Source organism: Aphidius gifuensis, linkage group LG4, assembly GCF_014905175.1.
Source record: "Aphidius gifuensis isolate YNYX2018 linkage group LG4, ASM1490517v1, whole genome shotgun sequence".
Lineage (NCBI taxonomy): Eukaryota > Metazoa > Arthropoda > Insecta > Hymenoptera > Braconidae > Aphidius > Aphidius gifuensis.
The window spans coordinates 14,120,874-14,135,476 of NC_057791.1; the positions used below are offsets into that span (position 1 = coordinate 14,120,874).

At 26.8% G+C, this 14,603-nt stretch overlaps 1 protein-coding gene across 1 annotated transcript; it reads left to right on the forward strand.

Annotated features, from left to right (window-relative positions):
* Window positions 1-3,704: 3,704 nt before the first annotated feature.
* LOC122855121 lies at window positions 3,705-9,874 on the forward strand. Its single transcript, XM_044156287.1, has 4 exons — window positions 3,705-4,065; window positions 4,487-4,552; window positions 4,759-9,503; window positions 9,585-9,874. Exons 3-4 carry the CDS (start codon window positions 4,823-4,825, stop codon window positions 9,635-9,637), a joined length of 4,734 nt encoding a protein of 1,577 aa, XP_044012222.1. The 5' UTR covers window positions 3,705-4,065; window positions 4,487-4,552; window positions 4,759-4,822; the 3' UTR covers window positions 9,638-9,874.
* Window positions 9,875-14,603: the final 4,729 nt, after the last annotated feature.

Genomic DNA, 14,603 nt, shown 5'->3' on the forward strand with positions numbered 1-14,603 from the left:
TATGGAGCAATAAACATTGACTGTCACTAAAATAATCACTGAGAGAATTTTCGCGGACAGGGTCACCCAAGTCACCAGAAGGTTTACGTACAGTTTCCCGAATCAAATTTCCTGAGTGTCCAAGACCCAAATACCGAAAGAAAAAATTTTTTTTTTTAAATCTCACAAAAATAGATATTTATTAATAATCTACACTTATAAAGTAATATTATGCGCGATAACACGTAGGAATTATACATGTTTGTCTTCATTTTTGTAGTCTTTATATCCAGACACTATATCCCTTCAATTCTTCCTTGAACAGACAACCATTTTTAATGAATAAAATTTAAATTATTCGGGAAAAATTTTGTTCGGGTGAACTGTTATTCGGAAAAAGTACATTCGGGAATGTCGATTCGGGTACATATTTTTTGGAAAATTTGATTCGGGAATCTGTACGGTAATCCACCAGAACTTGCCGGCCACAACGTGAATATCCTGTTGTTTTTACTGGGATGTTCACAGTGGTTTTCACATTGTCGTTAATTTACATTTCGTTAATTGATTCCATTTCAACATTGCCACCCCAAAAATTTACAGAGATCCCACCGTGAAAACCGCGAAAAAATTCTCTCAGTGTACGACATACAATGCTATTCACAAGTATTTAATTAATTTAGATTTCGACTAACATTTTTATTCGTTACTTTTTGAATTGTCAAACACGATTGATCAGTAGTTTTTTTTCTTCAGTGATGACTGTGATTGAAGTATGGGGCTCACAATCCTTTGAATTATCATCAGTTATTGAGTTTTTTGAAGTAACTGCAATTGAATTTGAATCTGTCGAAAAAAAATATAGGTTAGTTACTTAATAATCACATAATACAAGTGAAATACATTTTAAAATTCCAAATTACTCACAGAAAGATGGCTTTTAGGTTGATTTTTTGCTGACATTTTAGATATCAACTGAGTTTTTTTGATTGATAATACCAAAAATTAGATTCTCGGGTAGTTTTGGTGAATTGAGAAACGTTCGAATTGAAGAGCTCTGAGATGTGGGAAGATTTTCCTCATACAGTAAATTTTCTCGATCAGATGAATCAATCTGTATAACAGAATATTTAAACAATTAAGCATGATAAATTACTACAACTTGTTTTATTAATAATAATAGCATTGATAATATTAACAATAATATCAAAAATAATATTAATAATAATATCAAAAAACCCGGTAGGGTCTCGCCTTAATTTTTTTCATAGTATTATCAAAAATAATAAATATATTGTTTGGCTAAGTCAATTAAATTAATTTTTTTTAATCAGAGAGCAGTTGTTAGCTACTAATCAATCATAACTGTGGATCCGTGACTCTATTAGTATTTAGTTCTGAATAGCTGGTTTGGATGTGACGATGAACTGAGTGATTTTTGGACGTGTGGCCTTTTTTATATAAGGGAGAGCCTTGTCACCGTGTCACGGACTAATTTTAGTTTCTTAATTTTTTAAACTAGATTCTAGGGTGTTGATCTGATCCAATTTTGTGCTTTCGAGTAATTATAAAATATAAAGTTAATTAATTTTAATGCATGTTTGGGTTCATTTTAAACAAAAACTTTAGTTTGATTTCCTTAGCAAATGAAATAAAGTAACTTTTCCTATTAATTGTTTTGAATATTGTAAGGAGTTTCAGGTAGTCGCTGATTGGTTGTTTCTTAAATTTTTTTAGTATGAAGTTCTTATACATATTGCATCTATATAATAACTATAAACAAACAAAAAAATATATAAAATGAATAAAAATTAAATTGAAATCCAGCTTAATTTAAAAAAATAATGGTAAATTATATTTTGATTTAGACGTACGAAATGAATAAAGAACATCTTCATTATATATGTTAAATCAAATTATATAAATAAGCATTTTTTTTTTAATTCAAACTTGATTTATTCATTATTAATTTATATTCATTTTATATATTTTTGTTTGTTTGTTGTTTAGTACAATCGATACGTAATTTTTGAGTTAAAATAAATGCAATATTCATTGTTAATTAATAATTGAAAAAAAAACTAATAAAGTACTCATACGTTATAAAAGAATAAAAAAGAAAAAAAAAATATTTTATATGCATATATTACAAGAATAAAAAAAAAAGTTTACTTTTGTTCACTTTATATTTATATACAGCCGAGACTAGACGAGACTCCGATTTTTTTTACTCGAGACGAGACCGAGACGAGACTGTTGTTTTGGTCATTTTTCGAGACCGAGACGAGACTCGATCAAATCTCGTCTCGTCTCGTCTCGTGTGCATCTCTATAGTGACTGATTTTTCTTAAACTTTCTCTTTCCGGTAATTGACTTCCCAGTTCGGTATGCAAAATTTGGGCTGGTGGTTGCTCTGGGTGTTCTACAGCTTTTCTTTCCATGTAATATTAATAAGAATATTAATAATAATGCGAATATTAATAAAAATATCAATAATAATGTTTGATAGCAATATCAATTATAATATTAATAATAATGATAACCGTATAATATCATTATAATTTTTTTATTTTAAACATTAATTTGTATTCATCAATATCTATGTGCATACACATATACTTTTCAACATTTTTTAAAACTACATATTTTTTTGTCAAACACTTATGATTTTATTATATTATGTTAATTTTAAATATTAAAAAAAATCCCTATTCCAAAAAAAGGTAAAGGTGTTAAAAAAAAATTATTAAAAATTAAATTATAAAATTTGAATTGTAGTATAATGCGGAGGCTGAGCGGTATGGGGATTACAGAGGGGCGCGAAAATAATATGGAGAAACCGGCCAAAGAGTACGGCGGGTATGGCGACAGTTTTAGAGATAATACTGGATAATACTGTTCATCGTAGGGGTGTGAGTCTGAATGTTTTACCGGTAAAAAAAAAAAAAATTTCAACTGTTTTTAACCACCAAAAGACAGAGCCACAAACATGCGCCAATTCATAGTGCGCATCTTATATTCGTTGATTTTATTTTTAAATAAATTAACGAATATTTATTGCGTTAATTTTATTTGGTGATAAATTAAAATACCAAGAAATATCAGTCACTAAGAAAATGATAAAGCTAAGGAATTAATGTGACCAAAGCAATTATGTGGTAAGCAACATTAATTCCTATTAGCTTTATCTTTTTCTTAGCGACTGCTTTTCTTTGGTATTTTTCAGTATTTTTATTTATTTAACAAAAATAGAATAAATGCAATTTATTGTAATAAAAAAAAATATCAAGGAAAAAAATTAATATAAATAAATTAATGAATAATAAAATTTTTTTGCAATAATAATTTAATTGATATACTCATTAATCAATATAAAACAAGGAATAACCATTTATTCTATATTAAATAATAATAAATTAATAAATTCAATAATAAATGAACTAATTAATTATTAATTTATTAATATATCTACATTAAAGATGAAGTAAGCTATTTGAAATCACCCGTGCGAACGGTGATTGGCTCTGGTAAGCTCTGCCTTTTTTAGTTAAAAATGATTTATTACCGGTATAAAATCCGGTTAAAAATGCTCAAAAAATAAAACACCGGTAAATTAACAACCCTAGTTCTGCCTAGTTCATGGTTTACATGAAAACTGTCGCCGTACTCTTAGGCCGGTTTCTCCATAGAGTGGTGGGGAGTTCATACTTCATCGGCAGTCAGCTGCAGTCAGCTGGGCGATGGAAGGGAGTTTATATTAGAAAAGGAAAACTATAGAGAAAAAAAAGATAAAAAATATACGGCGTAGCTTCACTTTCTTAAATTTTTCTTGCTAATAATTAATAAAACAAGTTATTTGTGTAGCTTCTGATAAAATTATAAATTGTTTATACATTATTTTTTTTTATTTATTAAAAGTAGATGTTGTAAGTGACAGTGATAGTGCATAATAAACGTGCTTAAGTTAAAAAAATGGAAACAATATAAAAAGATAAACAAGTCAATGGTTACCGTGTTTAACCTCCACAGTGCCTACTGATTGTCACTACATGTTTGTTGAAATTTGAAAAAAATATATTGTTTAATGTAAGTAAAATAAATTATTTAACTTTCATAATAAATCATTAACATTATGTATAGTTTAACTTAGGTATGAATGTATATATTTTGTAATAAATTTTATATTTTAAATTTTTTTTCCAATAAAAAGTAGTCATAATTTTACATTTTTAATTTTATATGTCTCTAAACAATGATACAAAATATATATATATTCAACCCAAAAACAAATGAGTACATAAAAATTAAATAATATCTTTCTTAATTATTTTCTTCATTCAACTTATTTAAAAAATATTAATATTTTCCCTGATAATAAAATACCGGTAACTAGTTTTACATTACCAGTACTCCTTTGTGTTTACCGGTATGATACAACAAATTGTTATCTGGGAATTATTTTATTATATGCTGATGTTAATTCATTTTGAATAATTTTTTTTTGCAGGTTGGGAGTCAAGATAAAATTTATATCCTCATGTTGATACTCATTGAGCTTTGAATCAATCTAAAGGTAAATTATTATCTTTTATTATTGAGTTTTTATTTAATACTATGTTTATTTTTTCTTTTGACAAAAAAAAGCTATTTTTTAGTGAAATACGTGTCTCAAATAATGTTTTTAGTTATCTAGTTCATGTAAATACAAAGATAATATTCATTCTTTTAATAGTCATTATATTACATTAATTTAAAATTATTACTTTTTTTTTATTACAGATTACAAAAATATCATATGCAAAATAACAAAACATAAAATAATATAAAAGAAATTATCTGAATTATGGAGCACATTGAAGCTCAGTGTGTGATTTGTTTACAAGACGCAGATGAAAAAATTAAATTTTTTAATTTCGATAAATTAAACCGATGGAATAAAATTTTAAGAGCTAGAAAATTTCATAATTTGAAATATAATAATGTTATTTTTCCAATTGAACCCAATGAAAAAGATGGTTATCATCCTTCTTGTTCAAAAACTTTTATTGCATTGCACAAACATTATTTGAATGATGTACCTGATGAACCTTGTGCATCTACATCATCAGAAGCACAAGATAATTGTCTTAACAATAATGATGTTTCTAGTGATATTACAAGTGTTGATGATGAACTATCTGAATCTGATCTACTCACATGTTTATTTTGCAACAAGAAAAATAAATATTTAAATAGAAAAAGAGAGAAACTTGTTCAATGTAGTTTTGAGTCATTTATGAAAATAAAAAAAAATGCTGAACAGACTAAGAATGAAAGTATTTTACGTAAATTGATACATTCTAGGCAGAATGATAATTTTTTATACCATCATACATGTAAGTATAAATATGACAAAGCAGTAAAAGCATCTATGGAAGATCCTGTGATTACTCCGACTATGGAATATAAAAATAATTATAAAAAAGCTTTTACAGAAACTATAAAATTAATTGAGTGTGAAGTAATTGAAAAAAAAAAACCAATGCTTTTGTCTTCTGTACTAAGATCTTTTGAAGATTATTTATCTGAATTATCAATTAACGAAAATACATATAGTTATCATGCGAGATATTTGGAAAATAAAATTATCCAAAAACTTGGTGCTGAAATTGAGATAATAATTAAATTTAAAGTAAAAATAATAGTGCCTATATCAGATAATATAATTGAAGATGAAATTTTTCAAATACTCGAAGACAAGGATATAATTCAAAAAGCAGCTGTTATCATTAGAAAAGAAATTTTTAACATGCAAACACAAAAAATACCAGCTGAAGGTGTAACAGTTGATCATATTTTGAATGGTGAGTGTTCCATACCAGAAAATCTTGAAAGTTTTATTACGACAGTTACATGTTCAGTAAATAAAAGACAAACAAATTTAAGTAAAATGACGAAAATTGATGCTATTGCTGAAGACTTGATTTTTACAACTTCAAATGGAAGGATTAAACCCTCTAAGCACATAACTTTAGGCCTTAAAATTTTGAGTAAAGCTAATGGTAGAGCTGTGGTTGATATTTTAAACCAATATGGTCACTGTTGTTCTCATAAAATTCTAAAAGAAATAGAGACACAGTTAACACCTGCAGAAATAAAGAGATTGCAGTTATGTCCAGCTGGTATACCTTTGGTACCTTCCTCAAGCACTGAAGTTGCATTCAATAATTCTGATAAATTTGTTGAAACAGCTAGTGGTGAAGATACATTACATGATACTCAAGGTGTTATTTTTCAATCTATGCAATTAGAAAATCTATATAATAATGAAATACCAGCTACTACAGAAAATAATTGTACATTTGATGATACAGAAAATAGTTATACACTTGAAGAAGATGATACATTAATACAAGCTACTACAGAATATAGTTGTACACTCGAAGAAGATGATACATCAATACCAGCTACTACAGAAAACAGTTGTACACTTGAAGAATATGATACATCAATAAATACAAATGTTATTTCAACAGTAAATAAAAAAAGAAAATCATCTGAAAGAATTAGTTTTGACATTGCTGAATACCTAAAAATACCAAGAATGAGTGAAAAATTAGCATTGATTCCAGACGAAGTAACTGATTGTACAAAAACAATTAATTTTCATTCTAATTTCAATTTATTGTGGGTCATTAGCCATGCTATGAGAGTTGAAAATTTACCAATGTGGATGGAATTTAATAGTTGGTTTAACAGTGATGATACAATGTTACAAAAAGTTTGGGATATTACTCCAATAAATGAATCACCAACATCAAAAGAAATTGTACATCATACCTTGGAACAGTGTGTAAAAATTGCTGAAGAATTACGTCAAAAATATATCCAAGTGACATATGATTTATCTATTTGGCAAGTTGCAAGACAAATATTATCAAGTGATAAAGAAAAATTTCAAAACATTTTTTGTCATATGGGGGGATTTGATCTTGACATGGCTTTTAAACATGCAATAGGAAAATTTCATGAAGATTGTGGTATAACATCAATAATGGTTGAAAGTGGAATAATTGCAAGTAGTTCTGTTGGTAGATTTATCAGTGGAAAGGATTATAAAATATGTAAGCGATTGTATCCAATTACTTCATTGGCTTTACAAATTTTACATTTTAAATCATTTTTAAAACGAAAAGCAATTGACGTTAACATACATATGATAAACGAGTTGACAAATGTTATTGATGAACATAACTTTGATTTAATAAATCCAAATGGATCAATTGGCTCGATAATTAAAGAATATTCGAAATATATAGAAGACACAGAAGCAGGTGTATATGGCAAAACACCTCAATTTTACATGACATATATTAAATTAATTGATTATTCTTTGATTTTATCTAAAAGTATTCGTACATCAGACTTTGAATTATATAAATACATTTTACCAAAGATAAATAACTTGTTTTTTTGTATGAACAATCTCAATTATGCTCGTTGGTTGGTACAGTATACAAGTGATTTGTGTAATGTTGATAATACTCATCCTGGATTAAAAGAAGAATTTGAAAAAGGTTCATTTAATGTCAAAAGAACACATAAACCATATTCAAGACAACCAAATGATATAACATTAAAACAAACCATAAATGCTGATGCTGGAAAACGACTTACTGAAATAAGTCATTTCAACAATTCAATTGATTGTCGACAAAGTTGGGCCAAAAGTAAAATTTTAATTTCTTCTATAATATCACATGTGAATGATTCGATTGGATTAATAAAAAAACAAAACGTATTATCAGATTTAGAATTAAGTAAAATAAAAAAAAATATTAACACAATGAATCAGTTTAAGACTACACTTGAAAAAAACATGGATCCATTTGATTTAAATATCCAAACAGATTTATTATTCAATATATCAAGTGGTAAAGCAGCAAAAAATAGAACAACACAATTTTTATTATCTGTCGAAGAAAGTGGAAGGAAATTACGTGAAAAATTTATAAATGAGTGTGCTATAAACCCTGATCGATTAGAACAACCAATTAAAAAAAACCAAATTTTTAATTTTTCATCTGAAAATATTAAAAAAAAAATAAAAGTTGCTAATAAAGTTCAAGAAATCAGAATGCAACGTAATCTTTTTGGACGTTTGTTGGATATTTCGTTAGAATTGGATGTTGATATCAAAGAAGTAATTTGTTTTCCTATTACTCCAGTGCCTATGTCTTTATGTCATCTTGATGGTAAAATAAATAAGTGTCAAAAGTCTACCTTAACAGAATGTTTGGAAGAAGAGCTTAAAATTCATATGAAAAAACACGAAGAAACTATTCGTTTACCAGATTTTTCAACAGTAATCATTGATGGTTTTGATTTGTTGCATCAAATTGTTGATGCACCTAAATCATTTGGAAACTTGGCCAAAATAATTTTACAAATGGTAGTGAGAAATAAAGCATTGAGAATTGACGTTATTTTTGACAAATATTTTTCTCCATCAATAAAAAATATTGAACGTGAATTAAACGATGGGTTTGAAGCTCCATACATTATATCTGGACCAGATCAAACAAGAACAACTGATTTTAAAAAAGAATTACAAAATAGTCAATTTAAAGATGCATTGGTTGAATTTTTAATAAGTTATTGGTCTTCACAAGAAATGAGGCAAATAATTGGCAATAAATCAATTTATGTTAACCATGAAAAATGTTATTCTTATTTCTGTAGAGATAATGAAGTAATTTTTAATCAAGAAGAAGAATTGGAATGTCCTCTCCATGAGGAAGCAAATACGAAAATGGTTCACCATGTAATGAAAATCCGTACACCTTGTAATATATTATTAAAGTGTAATGACACTGACACTTTAGTGATCATGCTGACCAACATGAGTCGACAAAAAACTAATTCAAATATTTGGATGCAAATTGGTACAGGCAATACATCGAGATATATCAATGTTACTAAGATGAAAAATGTTTTGACTCCGTCAGTGTGTACAGCATTGCCAGGGTTACATGCTTTCACTGGATGTGATTATAACCCAGCATTTTTTGGAAGAGGTAAAATAAAACCTTTTGAAGCTATGATAAAATCTGAAAAATATCAGAAAGCTTTTTCATCATTTGGAGACACTCCAAACCAAGAAAACTTTGCTATTATTGAAGAATTTATTTGTGACTTATATGGTATTTCTGATGCTCAAAAAGTAAATGATGCACGGTATATTGAATTTATGAAAAATTATAAACCAAGTGATACAAAAGAAAAATTTAAAAAAATAGTAAAAAATATAGATGCATCAAATTTACCACCTTGTAGAAACGAGCTGTATCAACAATACTTACGTGCCAATTACATAGCAAGTATTTGGAACAATGCTTATCTGAAAAATCCAACTACATTGGAACCTGATGGTAATGGTTGGACAATGGGCACTGAAAAATATGAGTTTGTGTGGTTCGAGGGTGAACAATTACCGCAGTTAACAAAAGATGTTATTATTCAACCAGAATTAGATTATGATAATGGTATGCATATTATTTAGATAATTTTTTGGTATTATCAATTTTTTTAATTATACAATTCTTGATTTATGTTTTGATTTTCAGATGAGCATTCTTATTTATCAGAGGATGATTTAAATGACAGTGATGCTGACTAATGATTTCTTACTACACTTTTTTATAATTATTAAGTTTGTAATTGTGTTTATGATATTGGACGTGAAAGTTTACTTAAAATTCAATACAGTATTGAAGTCAATTTTTAATTGAAAAAAAAAAATTTAATAAATAGTTTTTTCATAAGTTGAAATGTACACTTGCCTATCAATATTATAAAAAATATCACATTTCAATATGTAAAAAATTTGAAATAAACAGTAATAATATTTTTCTAATGAACAGTATGTATTTATTGTTGTAAAAAAATATACATAACATTTCGAAGGTATTCTCTTTAATCTTGAAAAAATTAAAATCAATAACTTTAAATTATAAACAATGTATTAATATACATATGTTTATTTTTATTGAATATTAATGTTAATATTGTTATTATTATATTAATTTTAATATTTTCTATCAAAACTCTTATATACATATGCGAATGTATTAATAGAGGCATATATATGTGCGACTGTATTTTTTATCTTTTTTTTCTCTATAGTTTCCTTTTCCTAATATAAACTCTTTCCGTATCGCCCAGCTGACTGCCGAACATTAAAGATGAGCTCCCACTCTATTATTTTCGCGCCCCTCTGTAATACCAATACCGCTAGCCCCCGCATTACTCAACAATTATTTAAATTTTATAATTTAATATTTTTAATAATTTTTTTTAACCCCTTAATACCAATTTTTTTTGAACATGGGATTTTTTTTTTTATATTTGAAGTACATTTAAAAAAAAAACCTAGCTCGCCTAATATTTTTAACACGCCTTATAATTTTTTTTTTTTTAATTTTCAAAAATTAATATCTCGGTTAGGTGACAATTAATTGAATCGGGATTTTAAAGTACAACCTTGATACCTGGCTTACCTATGGACAGGAGACAAAAAAAAATGTTTGGAAGACATCGGTGCCACGTGTTCTGGACCTCAGACTACCGTTTTACGAGAAATTTGTCCCATGCGATTCTGACTGGTTTTTTTTTCCATCAGCCCACGGACTATAATACTTCCAGCTGACCGGCTACCGCGTGACCACATTTTTTTGTAAGATAAAAATATTTATACAAATGTAAATAAGCACACTCATTTTCTTATTTCTTCTAATCAACTGTTACAATTGTACATCAAAAAATCAATTCTAACAACTCCTAATGTATATTTTAATACTCGTATGAAATTGATAGATATAATATCCAATTAAAATAACAGTCGAGAATATTGAAAAAGTAGAATTCTCATATACAATTTTTATAAATACTTTACAAAAAATTTTTGACCTCGTTGTAACTTAGACTATTCTGTCATCCGAAAATTCTAAGTTCAACCTTATTTTTTTGTTCACTGATTTATTAAAAATTTTACAAAATCAATTGACACTTCACTAATACTTTTTACTCGATTTAGCAAAATGTTCACACTGAATTATAAAAAAATTATATTCATACTATATGTTGCTGAGTTAAGTATTTAAATTATTTTGATTTATTTGATCAAAAGTCTTACAGTTTAAAAGTATGCAAAACTAATTGAAAAAATTTAAAAGAGAAAATGACATCAATGTCGTGTATAGTATAACTAAATTGCTATATAGCAATTAAATTGATAAGTAATATCATCTTGGACCTATTATCACTTGTTTATCACTTCTTATGTTTAATAGTTTCTTACCTTTAACATTGATGGATGCTTCTCCAATTTCGCAACGTCAAAACCACATGTTTTGATGTCTGGAATATAATGTGACAAAAGCCACGAGGTCATTAATTTGTGGCATGTATCTTTGATGTAATCCAAACTCATAATTTGTTAATTGTAAAGTTCATAAAATGAAACTTTATCACCTTGTAGTATCATCTGCAAAAAATTAAAGATCGAAAAAATATTTAAAAAATTGAAAAAAATTGATTTTTGATGATATTATATTGAATTATAATTTTTGAAAGATTTATTAATATTAACAAACTATCATCCTTGCATTATAAAATATAATGATGAAATATTTTCCAATAAAAAAGCACGTGGCAATGACTAATAGGAATTGTAATTCTTGTAATATTCATAAGTATTAAAAAACTGCCATACTTACATTAAGACAAAAAATAATAAAATTAAACAATAATATAAAAAATAATTAAAAAATTATAATTTCATATTATTTAAATAAAATTAAAATGTTTATTGATAATTCAAACTTGGTTCAAGAAGCAAAAGACGTGTCCTGAAATCTCTAGTTGTAAGATTTCACACACGAAGTCGTAAGGTGTATAAGCTATAAAAGACAAGTTGCAAATGGAAGGACGATATTTATGTGCCTTGAGGCAACATCCTTATTGGTCACAACCCCTCCTTAGGCGAAAAACAGCCACCAATAACTACGCTTTACATCGTCGTTTTTTACTTTAGTAAAAATCAAACATTTCAATTTCAAAAGTCATCGCCATATTAGATTTATTCTATTATTTTTTGATTATATTTTATTTTGCAATAAAAAAAATAGAAAAAATATCAAGTAACCACGAGGTCATTAATTTGTGGCATGTATCTTTGATGTAATCCAAACACATAATTTGTTAATTGTAAAGTTCATAAAATGAAACTCTATCACCTTGTAGTATCATCTGCAAAAAATTAAAGATCGAAAAAATATTTAAAAAATTGAAAAAAATTGATTTTTGATGATATTATATTGAATTATAATTTTTAAAAGATTTATTAATATTAACAAACTATCATCCTTGCATTATAAAATATAATGATGAAATATTTTCCAATAAAAAAGCACGTGGCAATGACTAATAGGAATTGTAATTCTTGTAATATTCATAAGTATTAAAAAACTGCCATACTTACATTAAGACAAAAAATAATAAAATTAAACAATAATATAAAAAATAATTAAAAAATTATAATTTCATATTATTTAAATAAAATTAAAATGTTTATTGATAATTCAAACTTGGTTCAAGAAGCAAAAGACGTGTCCTGAAATCTCTAGTTGTAAGATTTCACACACGAAGTCGTAAGGTGTATAAGCTATAAAAGACAAGTTGCAAATGGAAGGACGATATTTATGTGCCTTGAGGCAACATCCTTATTGGTCACAACCCCTCCTTAGGCGAAAAACAGCCACCAATGACTACGCTTTACATCGTCGTTTTTTACTTTAGTAAAAATCAAACATTTCAATTTCAAAAGTCATCGACATATTAGATTTATTCTATTATTTTTTGATTATATTTTATTTTGCAATAAAAAAAATAGAAAAAATATCAAGTAATAGTAGTAAATGTTATCGAAGGCGGCACCCATCTGCTTATGTTTCCTGAAAAATAAACACGAGCCTCCATGTCTAAAATGGTCTAAAACTCATATACTTTATTTGCGTTAGAACAGGTGCCAATCTTAGTATATGTATGTGTAGTGTGCACACTAGTGCACACATAAATGCATCTACAGTGTAGATGTATAAACGTTAAATAAAGCCTTTAAAACGAAATGAGCACGATGACACGTCTTCATGCAAAATATTTTTGGAAATGATCGATTCAATGATCCTTCGCTTCAAAGAATAATTAGCTGACTAGCTGTTGGATATATACAATTATAAATACGAATTCTAAAAATTAGTTATATAAATACCACCTGACTTAATTTTGAAAATGAATATTTTATAATGTTTTTAAAACTTACAGTATATTTTATTCTGGATCAATGAGTACATATATTATTGTGGAAAATATTTGATATAAAAAAAAAAAATTATTATCGGTGACTATCATTTTTCCGATAATTATATAAGGAAACAATATATTGATAGATATTAGTATATCACCCAATAGTAATAACCTCTAAAATAGAAAAATCATTTGAAATTTAAACAAAATAAATTTAAGTCTAAAAAAAATATTTACCGTTAGTCTTTAACAATAGTTTTTTATGTTGAACCTTTTATTGTTTTTTTTTTACAAAGTAGTAGTTACCTTCTCAGAAGAACATTTCTATAAAAAAGAAAGTACCAAATATACAAAAATCACAAATTTTTCACTGACCATCAGACTAAACTTTAAAACTTTACTGCCTAGCTTTCTTATATTTTAAGAAACACATGTTTTCACAAGATTTATATATGCTTTGTGTATATAGCCTTCAAGATATATGCATAGTTAGTTTCACATTTCAATAGAAATATTTGACGAAAATTTGGTCTCAAAGGTACCGGTAATCTTTTTTTTTTATTTTTCTGATAAAACATATACCTTTTTTTTGAATAATAAATTATACCTTTAAAATCCAGTCAATATATTTAAAATGAATAGTATACAAGCTTATATTTATTTGTTATATTTTTATATTTACTTATATTTAACTTGTATTTATAAACTTTTTATTATTGTTAAATTCATGTTCTGTAACAAAAAATAGACTTGTTAAATGATGTCAATATTATAAGTCTGTATTGTTTTTTTTTACAAAAACTGTAATTTCATAATATAGTTTACTCATGTGGTCAAGAGTAAAAGAGCTGGACGGAACCTGTCACAAAATTCCGTGATTTTTCCAGATTTAAGGTGCCGTTCATGTCCTGATTTAGTGACACCATGACTACTGTAGTCAAAATGTAGTCACAAGTCACAACTCACAATAGCTGCACTCACGAATGACTAGTGTAGTCATTGACTACCAATGTCTACAGCTAAAACAAAACTTATGAATACATTTTTAATTTTTACTTTACTTCAGCTTAATTAAAAAAATTGAGTAAAAATAATAATGACCAATAACTAATCAACAAATAATTGCATGTTAAGGTTGAAAGTAACAATGTGAGGGCCTGAGATGAAATGCATCTACGTATGGTTATATAAAAAATATTTTCAGTGCCCCCTATATGCAAAATATATTCACTATACTAGCAGGTTTTCGGTAGTATATGCACTGCGAAAATTTTTAACTA